At 46.8% G+C, this 19,206-nt stretch overlaps 2 protein-coding genes across 16 annotated transcripts in view; one reads left to right on the top strand and one right to left on the bottom strand.

The window, feature by feature from the left end:
* Positions 1–19,206, top strand: part of LOC100118775 (neurobeachin) — a 316,568-nt gene that overhangs the window by 287,133 nt on the left and 10,229 nt on the right. For all 15 annotated transcript variants that reach the window (XM_016988202.3, XM_016988203.3, XM_016988195.2 and 12 more), the window contains 3 exons: positions 10,586–10,703; positions 12,862–12,964; positions 14,813–14,928. In XM_016988202.3, coding sequence (XP_016843691.1) covers positions 10,586–10,703; positions 12,862–12,964; positions 14,813–14,928 — 337 coding nt within the window. The remainder of the gene's footprint in view (positions 1–10,585; positions 10,704–12,861; positions 12,965–14,812; positions 14,929–19,206) is intronic.
* On the bottom strand, positions 1,052–3,151 carry LOC103316564 (protein mab-21). The gene has a single exon (XM_008210718.4). The coding sequence runs from the start codon at positions 2,769–2,771 to the stop codon at positions 1,671–1,673; it is 1,101 nt and encodes a 366-aa protein (XP_008208940.2). The 5' UTR covers positions 2,772–3,151; the 3' UTR covers positions 1,052–1,670.

Genomic DNA, 19,206 nt, shown 5'->3' with positions numbered 1-19,206 from the left:
CTCTCTCTCTCTCTTTCGCTCTCGCTCTTTCTCCCGAGGCTCGACGCCACGCCTCCGCGCCGTTAGCTCGCGCCAATCCGGCGACTCCGGGGCGGGACGCAGCCTCGCCCTTCGCGCATCGATCCGCTGCTGCGTGCGCGGCACCCCCGCTTCTCTCGCCGGGTGTATTTTATGCTACCCTCGGCCCGACCCTTGCAGCAGCGTGAATTATGCAGCAGCGACCTCTCGCTGTTTTTTCCTCCCAACTCTGCCGCGCGTGCGGATGTTATTATTTTCGGGACTCGCGGGGGTGAGGCTGACGTCTCCCCTCCGATTTCGGCCGGCTTATTTATTTATCACGCGGCTTTTTCAATATGGCGCCAGGTACTTCTCCACCTGACTGATAGCCGACGCTCGCCGAATTGATTTAGGTACCGCCGTGAAATAGTGCTGTGACACGCGCCGCCGCCCGGTGCCCCGCGGGCTCGCGCGCGCGCGCGCACCGGTTTTAATGAGTTTTCGGCTTTTAATGAGCGGATTCTCTTCTGCTGATGAAATTTACGCGGGGGAGCTTGATCGATCGCTCGCTTCCTTCCTTTTTCGAGCGTACGTTATATTCCATACTCTACGTTATGCGATAAGAATTTTTTCTAGCTTTCGTCGACTGCAGGACGTACTTGTATATTATTTATGTAACAATGCGTGGCGAAACGATAAATAAAAATGTTCTAAAAAGATAGTCGCGCCTTTGAATATGTAAAGCGCACGTCTTCGGATCTTATCGTGTGTATGTATTATGGAGGCTCGTTAGAAGCGAAGCGACTTTATTTTCATAGCATTTACCTATTCGCAGCTCGTTGCAGCAATTATTCAGTGCGGTTGCGCAAAACCGGTAAATTACGCTTATCGAAGTTGCAAGCGACAATGGCAAAGTTCATTTTGCAATGCGAGTATACATAGGAACGAAACTTAGATAGAGAAAACCTTTACAGTTTTTTTTTCACAATCTATATTTAATTTATTGGGATTCGGTTGGAAAGTTGGTACATTCAAAAAAAAAGCATCGGCAATATGCATGATAAAATTTATTTATTTATAACTATGTACATCGTCTACTATTATTGTACAAAATAAATAAATACGTACGCTTGAATAATGCTATAAAAGTATATACATCAATCAACAGGTCATATGGTTAGACTAATTAAAGCATCATCTTTCAACGCGGAAAACGTTATAGTTTAGAGTTATATATTTCAAAATAATCAACAATAGACGCTTTTAACAATAGTATGAACTTGAAAAAACATATAGCACCAATCAAGTATACGTATACGTATATGTTTAATGCCATTATTATAAGTGAATACAGTACACTACGTAAGATCGCATGTATAGGTGAATATCATATAAAATGATATTGTAGTAATATTCCATATACATTTCAGCCGTATCGTACAAAAGTAAAAATTGGAATAATTAATTTTGATGAAATTTCTCACTACGTTACTCGTAATAGCGCATATCACAAATTATATCCACTCTTTGCAAAGGTCTTAAACCGCAATAATGAATCCACAAAAACAATTATACTGATTATAGACACATATTTTTTGGTACACTCTGCGTCGCAGCGCTCCCCGAAAACAATGTCTCGCACTTTTAAAAATAACAACCAAAATAAAACGAGGCTAAAGCTTCTCGAGCGCTCGACTGTTCATCAACAGTTCCCTCGTCAGCCTCCAGACCTGCTTGGCCGCGTTCTCCAGTCCGCTCTGCGATTTACCTTTGAACAGGTCGAGGTTCGGCAGGAAGTAGTGCGGGCACCTCCGGCACTGCAGGCACGATATCAGCTGAAGAAATATCCCGTTGATACGGTCGCCCAAGCACGACTCGTCCCACTCGGTCTCCATCGGGTGCTTCTCGCACTCGTAGAGCAGCAGCGTCTTCATGTGGTAGCTGGTGACCGGGTTGCCCGGCAGGTCAAGATGCCTGTCCCTCAGCGTCTTCAGGATGCTCAAGCAGCGCTTCCTGCAGCCGCCCTGCAGCAGTCTCGACTCGGCCTCGTTGAACGACAGCACCCAGGCGTCGCCCTCCATGGCCGACTGCTTGCCCTGCATGACCACGCTCTCCTTGGACAGCAGGTCAAAGCCCTCGGTCTTGACCTCGGTCACGAGGTTCGGATGAGGCCAGGGGATCTGGGCTATCGGCCAGTGCGCGGCCGACCTTGGCCAGACTCCGGAGCACTTGAACGCCGGTGTGATCTGCACGACGTAGCGCTCGCGGATGCGCAGCTTCACCTCCGACGTGTCGGCGATCATCTTGACCGAGTCCCGGTAGGCGCACTTGTCGCAGGCCTGGGCCACCAGGGTCTGGAAGCGCGAGCGGATCTTGCGCGCGGACAGGTAGCCCGATGCAGTGATGAACTCGACCCAGAGAGACATGGAGCGCTTGCGGCCGTCGCTGAGCTTGAGGACGGCGCAGCCGGGCAGGGTGCCGTCGTCCACGAAGTTGAAGACGCCCATCTGGTTGAGATAGAGGACGACCTCGAACTCGCCGGGTGATATGACTTCGAGGCCCTCGAAGCGTCCGTTGCACTCGGTGAGGGAGGAGATGAAGCGCGGCTCCTGCACCTCGACCTCTCGGAGCACGTCTTGCACGACCTTGCAGACCTCGCGTATGGTCCTCTGGATCTGGATCATGCGCAGCTGGACCTTCTCGCCGTAGTACTTGTTTATCTGGTGCAGCATCTTGGACTGCGCCTGCATCATCGAGGCCGGCACCAGCAGCATCGCTCTCTCTCTCTCTCTCTCTCTCTCTCTCTCTCTCTCTCTCTCTCTCTCTCTCTTTTTCTTTCGTCGGGAACGCGTTCACGTGATAGCGACGAAGACAATGTAGGCCATGTCAGCGTTAAAGTTCGTCGTCGTCGGCCCTATCGTGGCAGCCATCTCTGTCTCTCTCTTTTGGCGGTAGCTGCGCGATGCCGCGGGATACGGGATCGATCGGGCCTCGACAATGCAAGTAGATACACTCGGGCTCGGATCCGGCCTGACGCGGCGCTATTGTACCGCGGCGTCGGGCTTTTGTAAACAAGCGCGAGAGAAAAGACCGGCGCGCGCTCGACAACAGAGTCCCGCTGCGAGTGCGTGTGTAGCGGCCCTCGCGATATGTGGTGCTGCAGCCGAGAGGAGAAATACCTCTTCCTCTGCGCCTCTCTCTCTCTCTCTCTCTCTCTCTTTCTCTCTTTCTCTCTCTCTCTCTCTCTCTCTCTCTCTCTCTCTCTCTCTTTGCAGTGGCAAAGTGCCAAGTCCCGCCTCGAGTCGCCGCAAACGCGGCCGGGTCACGTGCCGCGTTTGCGCAGCTCGGCCACGCCTACCCCACCTCGCCGACAACGAAGAGGGAGTACGTCGCGTAATGTACGTGTGCATGTGCGAGCGCGCGCGAAGCCTCCCTCTGAAGTCTAAACTAAAGCCGGGGCTCGTTTTACCGCGCACACAGATATACTCGGAAGTAGATTAGCCTTTTTCATGGCCGAAGCCCTTTCTGTTATATAGCTCTCTCTCTCTCTCTCTCTCTCTCTCTCGCTCTCTCTCTCTCTCTCTCTCTTTCTCTCTCTCTCTCTCTTATGTTCTGTAATGGCCATGCGGCGGGTCGCGGCGAGAGACTCGATCTGTGTACTGCGATTCATTGTCGGCTATTACGCTGTAATGACTGTCGCGGATCCGATTTCGCCGTGTGCGCCTATACGTGCGTGACACATTGCCTTGGGTTATTGAATTCCGTGAAATTCGAGTCCGTGATTTTGGGAAACGCGCTATACTGCAACCCTGTTTTATTTTTTATTCTTTCACGCGTATAAATTTCTGTATAATTTCCACGCGTGTACGTGTGGGATGAAGGGAATTAGCTATCGCGAGACGCGGCAATTAATTGGGCTCCACGCGTTGCGCATAATTGAACCCCGATTGTGGCGTATCAGAAGATTCTTAAAAAACTCGCGCACACGCTTGACTGGAATCGTATTCCGCAAGCGTGAACTCGTAAATTGAATCCTCTCGGACGTGAGATTTATTCCGTCCACGTGATTCGACATCGATGTTCTCTCTTGCACGATCCGGCCTCGATTTAAATATATGCAACAACGGCGCATGAGAAGTAGATAAGAATTTATATTTCCAACGCCTCTGCGCACCTTCGCCAGTACATGTTTGATGCAACACGCTGTATGAACTTTTTCTGCTCTTTCGACTCGAAGAGCCGTAGTTGATATTCAATACTAACGAGGAGATGCTTGTAATCAATTGCCTGCTCACGGAATCCTGTTCGAATGTACACGCATGGCTGTACCACCAAAGTCGTGAACGCGTATTCCTTTATTTTTACGCCGCGCGCGTTCTCAAAAAACGTTGCGCGAACGGATAGCGCAGTAGCATTCGCCGGAGGACCACTTCTGCTCACGGGTAATTGAATAAAGCTCGGAAATCCAATCTACTTGAAGTTCGGGCGGAAGATTGCTCTTCCCCTGCGCGCTGCATCTCTCTCTCTCTCTCTCTCTCTCTCTCTCTCTCTCTCTCTCTCTCTCTCTCTCTCTCTCTCTCTAATGCGACTTGATTCATGAGAGCAGCACGCGTTACTTCGAGGGGTCAAACAGCGCAGCTACGTTTTCAACCCCACGCGTGTGTACTCTGCGCTCTACTGTATATCTATACATATATGTCCTATACACAGCGCATTTTCTTCGCTCCAGGCCCTAAATGTGCCTTTCATCATCCCATTCCGACGTAATTCACTTAGCTTCTGAATTATTTGTACACCCCCGCTGATTAGATGATAACGCCAAAACAAACTGCGCGTTTACTCGTTTGTGGATGGTATACGAAAATGGGAAAAAAAAATCCGACGGTATTTTTTTACAAAAATTACAACGACTCGAAGCGGAGTTGAAACTCGATGCCCGGCCAAATCTGCAGCAGCTCTCAGCTCTCATCATTCCAGCTTCTCTGTCTCTTATTCTCTCTACTCTCGTCCCATCTACACCTTTCGTCCAGTTGGCCTTTTTATCCACGTCGCTTCGTTCGTCGAAATTCGTGATCATTAACCTCCCGTATGGTCCTTCGGATTTTTCATGCTCTCTCTCTCTCTCCGTCGCTTGCTGCTTCTTTTTCATCGCTGCTCCTCGCGCAGAGTCCTGATAAGATCAGGGGGCCGTAGCGCGTGTTTTCACCGCTGTTTCGTGGAAGCAAAAGAAGATAGAGACCTCATCGAGAGGACCGTGAACATGACCTCCCTCCTCCTTCTCCTCCTCATCTATCGAAATTATATCTTAAGATGTATTCGCTTCGGATGTATTTTGTGTCAAACTGCACGTATATACGCGTTATAAAAATTCAATGCTCTTCAGTGGAGTTTTTCCTACAAGAGCATATTACGCTAATCCAAGAACGTCTCAATCGCAAGCAAGAACTCGTCTTTCATATACTATACAACCGCGAACAAAGGAAAACAGAAACCCGCATTGACACGCGGCGCCGATCTCGCAAACATCTCAGCGAGCTGCAAAAGCGCAAGCGATCGCCCCGCAAACACACTCCACTGACCTATTCAACATACTCCTCGAAGGTGCAGCTCTTCAAAGCCGTGTCAATTTCTCGAGGGTCCTTGCGCAACTGCTCGTCTTACAAGGGAGGCAGACGGAGAGAGAGAGAGAGAGAGAGAGAGAGAGAGAGAGAGAGAGAGAGAAAGAGAGAGAGAAAAACGGAGCAATCCAGCTTTGTAAATCAAGCCTGAGCGAGCATCGCCTCGGGTAATCCTCGAGTAATCCGCTGCCGCTGCTGCTGCAGCCGGCCTATTTCATGCGCGCGCGGAGGAGCAAGTCTAGCGTATTGTAATGCGTATACGCTAGGAGGAGAACCAGAGACGTCGCCTCTTGATTTTACGATAGAGCCTGGACCGTGTAATATGCTGCGTCGAGATGATATCCCCCTCCTCCTCCCTTTTTCGGCGGCGGCGGATTGAGATTTTCATGTAGTAGCGTATAGATATTACATGAAATATAATCTGAAAATTCCAGTCACGCGTTTCACGTTGAAAAAAGTATAACGCATCAGTAGCCACATTGTTGACGTACGCGGAAAACGAGGAAAAATTTACGAGACTTATAATTCCCAGTATTTAAACGCATGCTTGTTACAGCCGAAAATCCATTATAGTTTCCATAATCGCTGTCCACGATCGGGAATTCTCAAGTATAGAAGCAATTAATTCAGCCGAAACTGTCACATATTCGGTAATTTACATCTGGCGACGACGTGCGTGCTGAGCTCGGTGTATAACGCGATTATCGATGCAAATAGAGTCGTCTATTCGTGCTGCGCACATAGTACGCGCTCGCGCATAGTCGCTGTCGACAAAAACGCCAGATGCCGGTAGATTGTTCGGACTCACTTAACTCGCATAAATTTGCATATCAATGCTCGATCTATACATACATACATATATATATATATATATATATATATATATATATAGAGAGAGAGAGAGAGAGAGAGAGAGAGAGAGTAGCAAGCCGCACGTACGTTAAATTCACAGCGAGTTAAAAATAAAGCGATCGAACGATCGCTCTATGCAAACAATAAATACTCTACGTGTAATCTTACGATTTCCTCGCCGCTTTTGAAGTCGTTCCGCGGCGCCGTTCGCGCGCGGTGAATTTAACGCGTCCGGAGGTGACCGCACCGACGATCATGCATCTATCTATCTATCTATCTATCCCACACGCCTCTCCCTTTGTGCTTTATGCATCCGCGGCGCGCGTTATCTCTCCCGCTAATAAAGGTGCATTATGAGAAAGCGCACGTGGCGGGCATAATTCATCCGTTCCGCGCGCGCTAGTTTCCCATTGAGAGAAAGGGAAGAAGGTGCGTGTATGTATAACACACATCACGACGGGGCGAGATTAATCGTTCCGATGCAGCGGTGTGCGTAGGTGAAAATCGTCCTAAGTGCTTTTACCTGCACAGCGCACGCGAGACTTGTATACCGGTGCAGGGGATCTCTCGAAATATTAACGCCTCGTCGATGAAATATTCGTATATGGAATATATAGGTACACAAGTGCAGGTGAGTGATCGCGTCGAGATCTAACGACCCCGGAACACGAAACAAATCAACATCCAAACGCGCTTCCCCTGATGCACGTTAGAGAATGAGAAGAAAGAAAAAAATTGAGACAGATGAAAGAAGCGGTGTCATCATTGCGTGAATATCCCGGGGAGGAGAGCGCCAGCTCGTCCGTGCTTAATCTGTTTGCTGGATGTGTGTACAGCGGCCGCTAAGTGCTCTCGCTGGCAGACGCGGAGATATAGGTATATAATGCGTATATACACTCCGGCGGCGACACATGTCGTTACATCGGCTCGAGCCATTGTTGTCCTCGGCCCCCGACTGCTCTCTTTGCTGGATGCGACCGAAAGAGAAAAAACACGAAGCGGCGGGCCTTGAGGGCGCACTAATAGAGCACCACTTGACGCTCTCGGTCCATAATACACAGCTCTCTCTCTCTCTCTCTCTCTCTCTCTCTCTCTCTCTCTCTCTCTCTCTCTCTCTCTCTCTCGATTTTTTCCAGACCGTCGGACACCCCACGCATGTACGGGAACTCGCTGCGGTGCCTCTGCGCGACGTCGCGGATTTTCCCCGTGACATAATCGAAAATCGCCGTCGCGCGTAGGAACCGTATATCAATCAGCCTGCGCGCGGATAAATTGCGCTTGTAAATTATAAGCCCCGCCGCGCGTTGGAGAGAGATAATAAATTTTAACGAGACGCGCATTATGTAGGTACGTGACGTATCGCGGAGAGACACGTAAGAACACAGCATCCTAACAATGGATTCTGCGGCACGGCTCCCCTTATCGCTGGCTCGCCGGTATTTGCCAAGCTCCGCGATGCGCGCGCAGGACTACCGGGGCTGCGGCTTGTGAGGACTCCAGCCCCCTTTCTTATCTGACGGAGTTTGCGCAGACCTCGACGTATAATGTACTCGTCGCCGTATCGTATTCTTTTTTCCTTCAAGTGAACGCGGTACTGAACAATTTCGAACAAGAAGGATATCATACCCCAACTATACATTACACAAATATATTATGTGGCCAAAGAAAAATCATAGATTTATTCTTAGACAGGGCGCAGTAGTAGAGCAGTCGAGAGCTGCTCTCGTAAATCTCTAATAGGGAAGCAGTTTGTCAAAATCTCGTTTGTAAAACACCGAGTAGTGTATGGAAAGACGCGCCGAGCGAAAATAACATCCCGTCTCACTCTTGCGTTTCCGTCCATGACGCGGCGCACACAAAAGCCTGATTGAGAGAGAGAGAGAGAGAGAGAGGAGAGAGAGAGAGAGAGAGTGAGAGAGAGAGAGAGAGAGAGAGCGACTCTATGTACTATTTTCATCCGATGCTCCGCTGCAGCCTCTCCCCGGCGCTGCGAGTCCTCCCAAGGGACACACTCTCGAGTGTACACAGAAGCGCCGAGTAATTGGGTTTTGACATTTCGGCAGCACGCGGGTGTGCCTGAAATAGATGCAAGATAGAAATCGAATGAATAATTTCAGAATATCCGCGGCCCATTGCGACACGTTACCTGCAGTCACGCGCTACTGTTTATTTTGTCAGCTCTGTCATCGTCGGGGGATGTGTAGTCAGCGGGTCTCGTGACAAGTTTTCCCTGATAATGTCGATTTCATCACTCCTCTCAGCAACGAGTTCGTTCACACAAGCACACATGTGCCACCGACGACGACAACTCTTTCGCTTGTCAGACTCTCTCCGATGCTTCATTAGTCGCGGCACAACAGGTTTAATGTCTTGTTCGTTTGATAGGGCAGTCGAATAATGACGCCGCGCGAGAGAGGGACTTGAAAACATTTTTCGGGGACGAGTCGGTCGTATCTGTGGTGATAAGGATAACTTATTATCTCGCGATTCGGACGCTCATTTTTCTCTGTTATACAGATAATTTTAAGATATGCGTATAGGGTGGTATATATCAACTGTAATGACTGAATTTTTGTTATTGGAATAATTCGCTGTACTCGCCAGCCATTAATTTATGATTCAGATGTTCGTGTATACCCTAGTAGATTTTTTCACCCTATATTTATATTTGGACAGAATTTCTCGTCGACATGTATCCAAATAAATCGTTAACCGAAATTCGCTTCAGAGTATTTCCAGTAATTTCTAGATAGAACTCATTTTAACACGCGTCGACCAGAAATTCTGCCCGGAAAAAGCGTCAATTTTCTACCAGGTATGGTAAAATGATAAGTGATGCGCGTTCAACGTTCGAGTAAAAATTTACTCATTACCAGTTTTACGATATTCTTAGTGCCCTGTACCCAATAACTGGTTTTTTCAAGGAAATTTAATATTCGTCGTATAAAGATTATATAGTCCAGTCAGTCGAATAGATACCTATACCTCTAGACATTAATTGGAACATCTTATTTAATTTTCAATCGGTGTCTAGCGCTCGGCATAACGTAAGAGCATAATAAAAGTAATACTGTACCGCAGTTAACGATCGCAATAAATTTCCCGAGTAAAAATCTTGATTTTATATTAAACATAAATTCAGCGCAATTCTCGTGTGTCTTTTTTAATAAAATGTGGATTTTATCGCTGTAAATATACACGCGAAGCGTATAGATTTTATCGTCGAAATAATTCAAAATAATTTAAAGTTGATCCTTAGCGGCGACACCGCGTATTTCTTCAATGTTATCTGCAGTTTCAGATCGCGTAAGCCCGTGTGCCTTTTTCCTTTTTCCCTTTCCGTCCTCTCTTTCTCTCTCCCTTTCGTCGTCGCGGCGAACCCCGAGTGTACAAGGACAATTTTATCCCATTTTTTTTCAGTTCTTTGACAATCTTGAAAAAAATCTCCTCAATAACAAACTCGAAAATATTCTTAGGTGGAGGAACTATATATCTGATGCGCTATTCTCGCTCGGTTCATCGTTCGTCGCTATAAACGTAATCCCTCGCAAAACCCCCGAGATATATGAGTCGATCAGCGAGCAAATAGAAGAGACGATTTTTCTGTGAATCCAGTCGACATCGAAAAGCGCGTGTGAAGAGAGACAGAGTGAGCAGGAAGGAAGGGAAAGGTGCGAGAAAGGGGGGAAGGAATAGGAAGGAGCGACGCCAGAGCGCAAGTCCGCTCGGTGCGTCCTGGGGATCGATTCTGGAACACACGCAGCAGGGAGGCTCCTCCCACCAGGTCGGCCATCTTGCAAACGGCCCTCTCGCGCTCACTATATATCACATCACACTTGGCTGACTCCAGGATCCCATCCTTGGGATCCTTTCTGCCCGTCCTGACCTAAGACTTCCTATACGCATGAGAGTCTCGCGAGGCATATGTACAGTCCCTCGAGATTTCTGGCCGAGCATTAGGATCGAGCTTGGAATTTTTCTTCCGCTCGGTTGATCCAGACTCATAGTTATTTATAGGATTGTTTGTAACGCAGAAATATAAAATATGAGAATTATCAAACCAAATTTCTATACATATACAGTCGCAAGTCTAACAATGTTTGCCTTTTTTGTTGCAGGTCCTGAAGTACAGCGATCATCTCCACGGAAAATGGTACTTCTCGGAAGTCCGAGCGATCTTTTCGCGACGATACCTGCTGCAAAACATCGCGATAGAAATCTTCCTTGCAAGTCGAAGTGAGTACATCATTTTTCCGTAATCATAAAAAGGTTAATGAACATCTAAAAATACTTCGGCGCCCAACACCTGAAAGCTCAGCAAGAACTCAATGCCGTCTGTTATTCGAGCCATCAAGATGCTTTTCTCGAAAGGCATTCGCCCTTTCTTGTTCATCGAAACGCACCGCGTAACTCCCACAGAGGCGAGCGCATCGCATAATTGCCATACTCTGAGCTCGCGTCGCAGAATCCTGGGCTTGCGACTAGGTGTTTGCCTTCCACCCTGTTTTTACTCAATAAATATCTGCGAGTCTCTCGGCATACCTTTTTCTTCATTCGATTTATTCGTCGGTCCCGCGTGATTATACACCTGTGCTTTACGAGAGCTGAAGCATAATTTCTGAATAGACAATCTACCTATTTTATTTAATTACAGGGCTGGGAAAAAATTGAGCCAATTCAGAACGCCGTGATGGATTAGTGACATTAGAGCTACACAAGTCGTCTCCCTTGTAGCTTAAACTAATTAATACCGAAAGCCAAGTGTCTATATCGGCGCACGCTGTGTGCGTTAATGAAAATCCATTAAAAAGAAGCATCTCACGATGGCGAGATTAACGCCGTGCGAGAGAGAGAGAGAGAGAGAGAGAGAGAGAGAGCGTCGTCTCTCGGAGGCAAAAGCGTCCCTCCCATGTAAATTGGGCAGTCACTTATATACCTGGTCGCGACGTAAATTCCAGTGAGTCCTCGAGATCCTAATCTAATGGGCTATGCGACCGGGACGCTGATACATCTCGGTGAATGTATACGTATATTTGTGAATGCGTGGTGCGTGAAATTTCGACGTGGCGACAGTTTGCCGACGACGCAGCCGTTCATTGATTATAATGAGAGTTCGCTGCATTGAGTTGCTCGCTAAAAGGAACTTTACAAGGAGCTTGCATTGATTGCGCAGCCATTAAATACGTAATTGCAAGGCGTATATAATGTAAAAATTAAAATGCAATCATTATATCTTCATTCTTTATGACATTAAGAAACGCGAGCCGAGCAATGCTAATAACTATTATTTTATCGCAACTCCCTCGTAATATAATAATCCAAGCGAATATAAGAATATCTTTCTATATATACTCTCTATATGCAGCGCGGCGGTATCAGATTTCAATACGCGATTTCCCCGTTAGCTCAATATTTCGCGACTACATCACACTCGCAAAAGCAAACAAGTACGCAGCTCTCGTGCAAATAAAAAGTACAGAAAAATATTTCAAAGAAGGACGTGTATTTACGCCTGATTATAAATCAATGGCGTGAGCGTGGCTTTACCGTAAAAGCAACGGAGAGAGAGGGTTTTTAAAGTTACGGGAGGCCCACGAGTAGAGCTGCCGCTTCTGGCTCTGCTGGCTCTGCGCGTAACGTAGCCGTACTTATGGTTACAGCTTCCTCACACGCCATCTCGTCCTCCTGAAATTTATGTTAAATCGACAAGCATCTCGTGTAATATTGCGCCGTCGAGGCTATAGCCGTAATAGAATAGCGAGACTTTCAGTGTCGAATTAATTTCGTCCTGAATATACATGACGATCCTTCTTTTTATATTACACATATATCTTTTCCAATTAATAAGGTTCTTAGACTTTTGTATGCGGTCGTGTATTTAGCCGGAAAAACCTTCGTTCGCACGCTTGGCTGTCTTTAACGAAGAATCGAATCTCCCATCGAATATTATCCTTCCAATAAGCAAGGAAGCAGCTCGTGATCATTTATTACGTATAAGAGGGGCTCTTCAAAACTCTGCGGTCTCTGAAAGTATAATTCCAAGTGGATCGACCGAGTCTGCAATCTAGTTAAGTTCCATCCAAAGAGTCTTGCGGTAAACTACCTTTACACACGCTACCGGTTACTCTATACATACCGCGTAGTACTGCAACCCTCGCCGCAGAGCTGCCGAGTCTCCAAGGGGGCACGTTGCGTTCGGACACGATCGTTTATCAATTTCCCCCCTCTGCGTTTCGGCCCGAAATGGGGGAAATCATTTTTCAAGCGCAATTTTCCCCGATAATCAAAACCAATGTGCATCGTTTTCGTATTGAAGCATCCCCTTGCACACAAATATTCTTTCTCGATGAACAATATATATATAACACATGACCTCGCACTGCTTCTGTTTCAGCCTCGATATTCTTCGTCTTTCCGGACCAGACGACGGTGAAGAAGGTGATCAAGGCGCTACCGCGAGTCGGCGTTGGCATCAAATACGGAATCCCACAGACGAGGTGAGTTGGCCCGGCGCAGCGGCGCGGGGAATTTAAATTCGCGATGCTGCGGCGGCGGCGGCAACACACGAAACCCTTGGCTCGTGAATCCGGTCTACTTTCGGGATTTCGAAGGGAAACATGCTCCGCGCATTCCGCCTTCTCCTTTGTCCCTTTCCTCACCGACTCTCTGGCTTCGACGTGTGTAGCCTGCTGCTTCGATCCTCTTTATTCCCGCAGACCTCTTCTGCCTTTTCTTTCCTGACGCTCGTCAGCCGATGACCGCTGCGGCCTCGTGCGTTCGCACTGTCCCTTTTGTCTCTCCCTCTAATCCGGTGAATTTTTTCCAAATAAAATAAAAAACTCCAAATCCGTTCGAATTTCTTATCTCTGCAGAGTTTGGGCATAAATAAGATTGCTTCTCGCGGCGTACACGATATTTTTCTTTCGAGCCCCGGTCCTCGCGCCGTTCGTCACAGCTTTTATCCTATCACGGATCTTCCTTATATTCATTTTCATCCGCAGCAACCCTTTTCAGCTCGTTCTCTCCCTTTTATTTCTATCCACATATAGTCGTGTATTATATGTATTCGTATAGCCGTGCGCAGCGTATCCTTTGCCGCAGCTTCCCGGGCAATACAAGAGCGGCGAGAACAGAGACTCGCCGCCGCGATTCCGCGTTACTCCTCGTGGAAGGACCATCTATTAAACGCGCGAGATGAAGGAGTGAGAGAGAGAGAGAGGGGGGGAGAGAAGAGAATCGGGCCGAGGGAACGAGCGGGAGAAAGTTCGCGAAAGATACGACGACCATAAATATGCGACCGTCCGACGTCGCTCTCGTCCGAGGGAGAGATTCCTAACCGACAGAAATAATAAAATATTTTCCTTTTTTTCGTCTTACCTCGTTCGTTTCGCAGCTTTTTTCGAGCTGGTGCAATTTAGAGCCCGGCGCGGTTGCGCCGACGATGTGAAACTCTGATTGATTGATAAAGAATATTTCGTTCGACGAAACGCGTCCAGTTTTTCAAGCTTGTGTGTCTAGACATCGTCGCGGCTGTAGTAAAATCAACGCGAATATATTTTATCGACTGCAGAGCGAAAATCAGCTTGTCAAATCGTCGGCGATAAACCCGTCACTTGGCTAAAACACGTTTACTGTCCCTTATCGTTACTACCTCGCCTCGCTTCGATCAAGCGACAGGCTATAACGACACCGCGAACTCCTCGCGTCTCGTTTACGCGCGAACGATATATCCTTATCGCTCTCGAGCTGTAGCATATAGGTATATTTATCCAGGCGCATATCCGGTCGTCATCGCGCTCGCGATCATTAAAGGCACACGCGCGCTTGTACAAATTTCGAATCAGAGATCGAGCCTCTCCAGTCGAGTTCATAAAGCCGAGACGCGAAAATTTACGACGCCGTGTGACGACGCCTGCGAGCTTTTTGATGTTGTATTATGTGCGAGTCCTTCCGTTTTCTCGCGAGCTCTCTCGTGCTCTCGTTTTAATAGCCGGTGCGTGAAAGGGTTATGCCGGGGAAGGATGCGCAAAAAGTGTCTCCTCCCGAGCGCGTCGCTCGCTTCTCACTCTCTCGATCCCTCTGATTTGAGGGACGAGAAGAGTGAGAATTTTAATTGAGCTTTTATGATTGTTGCCTTTTCGAGCACTCAATTACTCCTGGCCTGAAATTGCCGGGACTTTACGAGCTTTTATTTATAGGCCGATTGTAAATCGCTGCGCGAGTGCGACGGTTTTCATTTTTCCTACTGCAATTAACGCGCGGTTACTGAGATAGCAATGCTTCTTTTGGTGTAAATTTATGTTTTTGGCTGGATTTTAATGTACGTGCTTTTTTATTTCTCGCAGGAGAGCGTCGATGATGTCACCTAGACAGCTGATGAGGAACTCCAACATGACGCAAAAGTGGCAACGGCGGGAGATCAACAATTTCGAATACATCATGTTCCTGAACACCATAGCTGGTGAGTAAAGTCGATGTTGCATCTTGAAAAATCGAAATTCTCGAACAAAATTCACCAAGCCGCGTTATATTCGTTTATGAAAGTGTATAACACACCTCGTATCCGTACAGCAGCAGCGGCGCACAAAGCGGAGCCTGAAAAAATAAAAGGAGAAAGATGTCTCGGCGCATAATTCAGTAGCCGCGTCTTAAATTCCTTATTTACATTTCGAGGAGAAATCATTGTAAGAAACAAACGGAGAAAAGAAAGCTGCGCAGCGGCGTTTTTGTGGCGGCGGGCGCTGCACGCGCGGATGGATACTGTCGGGGCGAATTAGGGACGTTCTCAATCAGGCCGAGCGAGCGAGCGCCCCCCGAGTAATCCCCGGCTCCGCGCTCGGTCGGTAATCCTCTATCCCAGGGGCCTCCCCTTCTTTTGTCCCTTTGCTTTTCCATCGGCCGCAGCTCTCGTGATTCTTCCTATATACCTATATACATTCGCGCGTCTGGAGGACTGCGATGCGGCTTTTTCCTCGTCAAATCTGCGGGACATTCGAGATCCGACGCGTGCCGAGAGTCTAATCAGCACGTCTGATCGGCCTTATCGCGTTTTATTACCGGATGATGAGAGCTCGACCGTCGGGGGTGTAATTAGGGAGGCTGGCGCTGTGCGTTGAGGGGGTGACGGGCGTGGGGTTTTTGTTTGCTATATTATGATAGCTCAACGCTGTGCGTCTTTTGTTTACGCTTATGCGATCGATGTCCCTGCTTGCAAAGGATAATGGAAAGTAAACGAAAAAATCAGTAAAACCAAAAAGCTCGCGCGCACTTTAATGACGCGGATGAGCGAAGACGCGTAATCATACGAATTTCCGTATCGTGCGCGCCCGCGGCGCGCGCTTTATTTACGAGCGTTATATATTAATTGCTTAAATAAATAGCCCGCGGCCGCCGGCGCTGCAGTGTCTCGGGCGAAGAGCGAAAAGATCCCGCGCGAGCGCGAGAGACCAACCGGTCTACTACTATATAGCTTCTTTTTCTTCTTCTTCTTCTTAGCCGAGACGACGCCGCGGCGCGCATCTGCATACTTACATTGTTGGTTTTGCTTTTGTCTTGAGATACCCAAGATTTTTACGCCGAGGTTTATTACTCGGGATACGCGATTTTCTCTTTCTTTTCTGCGCGAAATCGGCGCGAATTTATGGTGAACACACGGCCTTCGGCTTATTTCCAATTAAAGTTGTGTGACTTGCACACGTACATCTTGAAGAGTGCGTTATTTAATATTTGTTTGTTTCTGGGTGTTATTACGAAGGTGGACGAGGGTGTTCTTCGGTATAACATATAATTTTTGAAGATCGTCTTCGAGCGCTGCGTATAACTTCGTTAATCCATCAAATCGATATTATCACAGTAATTTACTTCACTTTAGTACACCTACCCTCCCACGCTCACAAGCTCGCGCTTCGCAAGCCTGATCTCGTTCTTCAAGCCTCTATTACCCACGTTCCTCCTCCGCATTCCAATATACTCCGTCTCTCCTACACACTCATACACACACTCTCTCTGGGCTTCTCCTCGTGGTCGGGAGCACAGCCGCACGCTGGGCTCTTATATACATTTGCCTCGCGGTATCGGTTTATTAAAAATTAATGACAGTAAATCCCGTGTAAATATGATAGTTGCCGCCGTCGGGCTTCGACTCGTCTTGGCGCCACTGCAGAACGACGAGTCGTTCCCCACACGCTATACGAGGCTGCCGCCACGCTGCTTCTTCTCCCGGGGGAATCGTGAATTATAACAATTAATTGATCTGCTCGGCTCATAAGGGCAGCTTTTTTACTGGGCATAATTTGTTCACTCTTTTTCAGCGAGCTTGCGAGCTTGTATGTATTTTGCGTGAAAGGTGCGAAAATAATTAATTTATTTTTGTGCGCAATTTAAAAGTTTAACCCCTTTACGAAAACCTTGAAAGCTTGACTAAAAAAAGCGACGCGCGTTATCCTCCGTTGATAAAATCTTGAGCCCCTCATCCTATACGCCGGGTTCCGCTCATCCTAAAAAAAAATAAGCTTAATTCTTCGTGGACAACACAGCGAACTCCGCACCTCATCCTTTCCTTGCGCGCAGTCGCCAACAGGTCTGCGCATTAATCTTCGATCGTATCTGAACCGATGAATTATTGTATAGAACCTCGTGTACCGCGCTATAACCGCAGATAAAGCGTCTGAGCGGTGTCTTTGGTGTGACAAAAGATATTTGGATGATTTTACCTGAAAATGTTCGACCATTGTGTCGGTCTTTCTGTATGATGAGGCAATCGGACCTGCCAGTATGGGTACAAAATATCACGGCTTTCGAATTCAAAATTAATGCAAGCTTTTGTTTTGATCCTAATTTTAGCAGTTTTTCGAAATTTTAAACATTAGCCGTATGCGTGCATGTGCAGGGATCTGTCTATTAGCAGTGACAAACCATACGGTCTAGCCGTAAAGCAAAAGAGGGCTGGCCTTTCGCACGCTGCTTGAACTTCCCGGCTTTCTATAGCCTCTGACTAGATATAAGATACATGCTAATAACGATTTGCGCTCAAGAACGAAGATGTAGGCAATACACGCTCACGAGTTTCACGGGTGTGGTGTCATTATTTTTCTGAGTTTCTCGGGCGGGGTGTCAACTTTTTAACGACCTCCTATAAATAGTCCTGCATTGGCACCCAGCTGTCAATCAATCGTGAACCTTCGAAAGCAAAACCCGCTCTTCAAAGTTCACTCATCAAAATGGACTCATTCCATCAACTGATGACCCTCATAAACCAGATCTCCCCAGACGACGACCAACCAGACCTGGACATCCTCAAAAATCTCCCCGTAGAAATTTCCCAAATGATCCTATCCAAATTGGACAAGGACTCTCTGCTTAATTGCGCTATGGTCTCCCGCAAATGGCTATCCCTTTGCAAATCCAGCCGACCACTGTGCCGAAAAATCCGCCTCCACATCCGATCGAAGGAAAATGTTCGATCGTTTAATCCATCCATAACCAACGCTCCGAGTTATACCTCCAACCAAAGCATTTCCCAGCCTAACCAGGACACCAGTCGACCCTCATACCGTCCAATGCCCCCTCAACGACTGCTAGCAAATAACCCGAACCGAAGAATCGTCATCTTCGACGATTCTTCCATTTCTAACGACACAAGCCACACTTCATCCACCCCAAGCGTTTCCCAACAGCCTACACCTAGACCACGCCGCCGATCTACATCTACAAAATCTGTATTAAAAAAGACTAGTCGCCTGCAATTGTAATAAGTAGGATAAGTATATTGATGGACAAAATACTATACATATAATATTGCCTATATCAAATTTAAGTATTATTGTAGAAATATGGTTTGAAAAAAGATTAATAAAATAATGTCGCTAACTATTCTTGCCATTGAAAAAATTAATATAGATCAATATTTCATTCTAGATCTTACTGCAGCAATGAAGATACTACTTCGTGCTTAATCTTTATTGTTTCTTGTGGTGTAAAACTGAAAATGCAAATATAGAATTCACTTTTGCATGGCTAACTTTGAATCGTAAATAGACAAATCAATACGTGTTAACAAACTGAGCTCTATATGTGAGCCATATGTGGTCACACAAATGTTCAACCATTTTTATATAAAATTACGTGTAATTATTTAATGATTTATCAACAAGTCAATAATCCTCATTTTCCAAACGCTTTACGACCTCGAAAAGAAGATTTTATACTGACTTAAAAATCATGAAAATTAGCTGAAGTAATAATCGGCCTATGCGAGATATTTTGGGTGATAAATAATTTCTACCAATAATAATCAAACTGTTACTATAGTTTTTGGATTTGAATAAAGTTCATACACAAATAAAATAATGTATTGACTTTTTAAAAATATTCTTGATGAAACGTTACACAATTTAAGTCGTCGTTATATTGTTCCACTGTTTTTGTTCTTCATCAGATACGCTATCGTAATCAGTATAATCGTGCCCAATGCGAGCTTATATAAGCACAAAATGCAAACAGAGAGCAAAGCCAAGCGAAACGCTTCAAACAAATGCATCCACGAGCCGAAAGAGATAGGCTCAATTAATTCATAAGTCTTAAAATTTCGAGGAAGAGTAGAAAAAAAGAGGGAACGTACGAGAGGTATATATCTCGGATTTTTTTATATACACGCGCGGCAATTGAAAGCGCGTTCGCGCGCCGGGAAGAGAAGGCGGACCACCGCAGCGAGAAATTATTAACAGAATATATAAGAGAA

This window comes from Nasonia vitripennis, assembly GCF_009193385.2.
Source record: "Nasonia vitripennis strain AsymCx chromosome 3 unlocalized genomic scaffold, Nvit_psr_1.1 chr3_random0004, whole genome shotgun sequence".
NCBI classification, from domain to species: domain Eukaryota; kingdom Metazoa; phylum Arthropoda; class Insecta; order Hymenoptera; family Pteromalidae; genus Nasonia; species Nasonia vitripennis.
The sequence above is the reverse complement of the archived record's forward strand: the minus strand, read 5'-3'. Positions and strand labels throughout refer to the sequence as shown.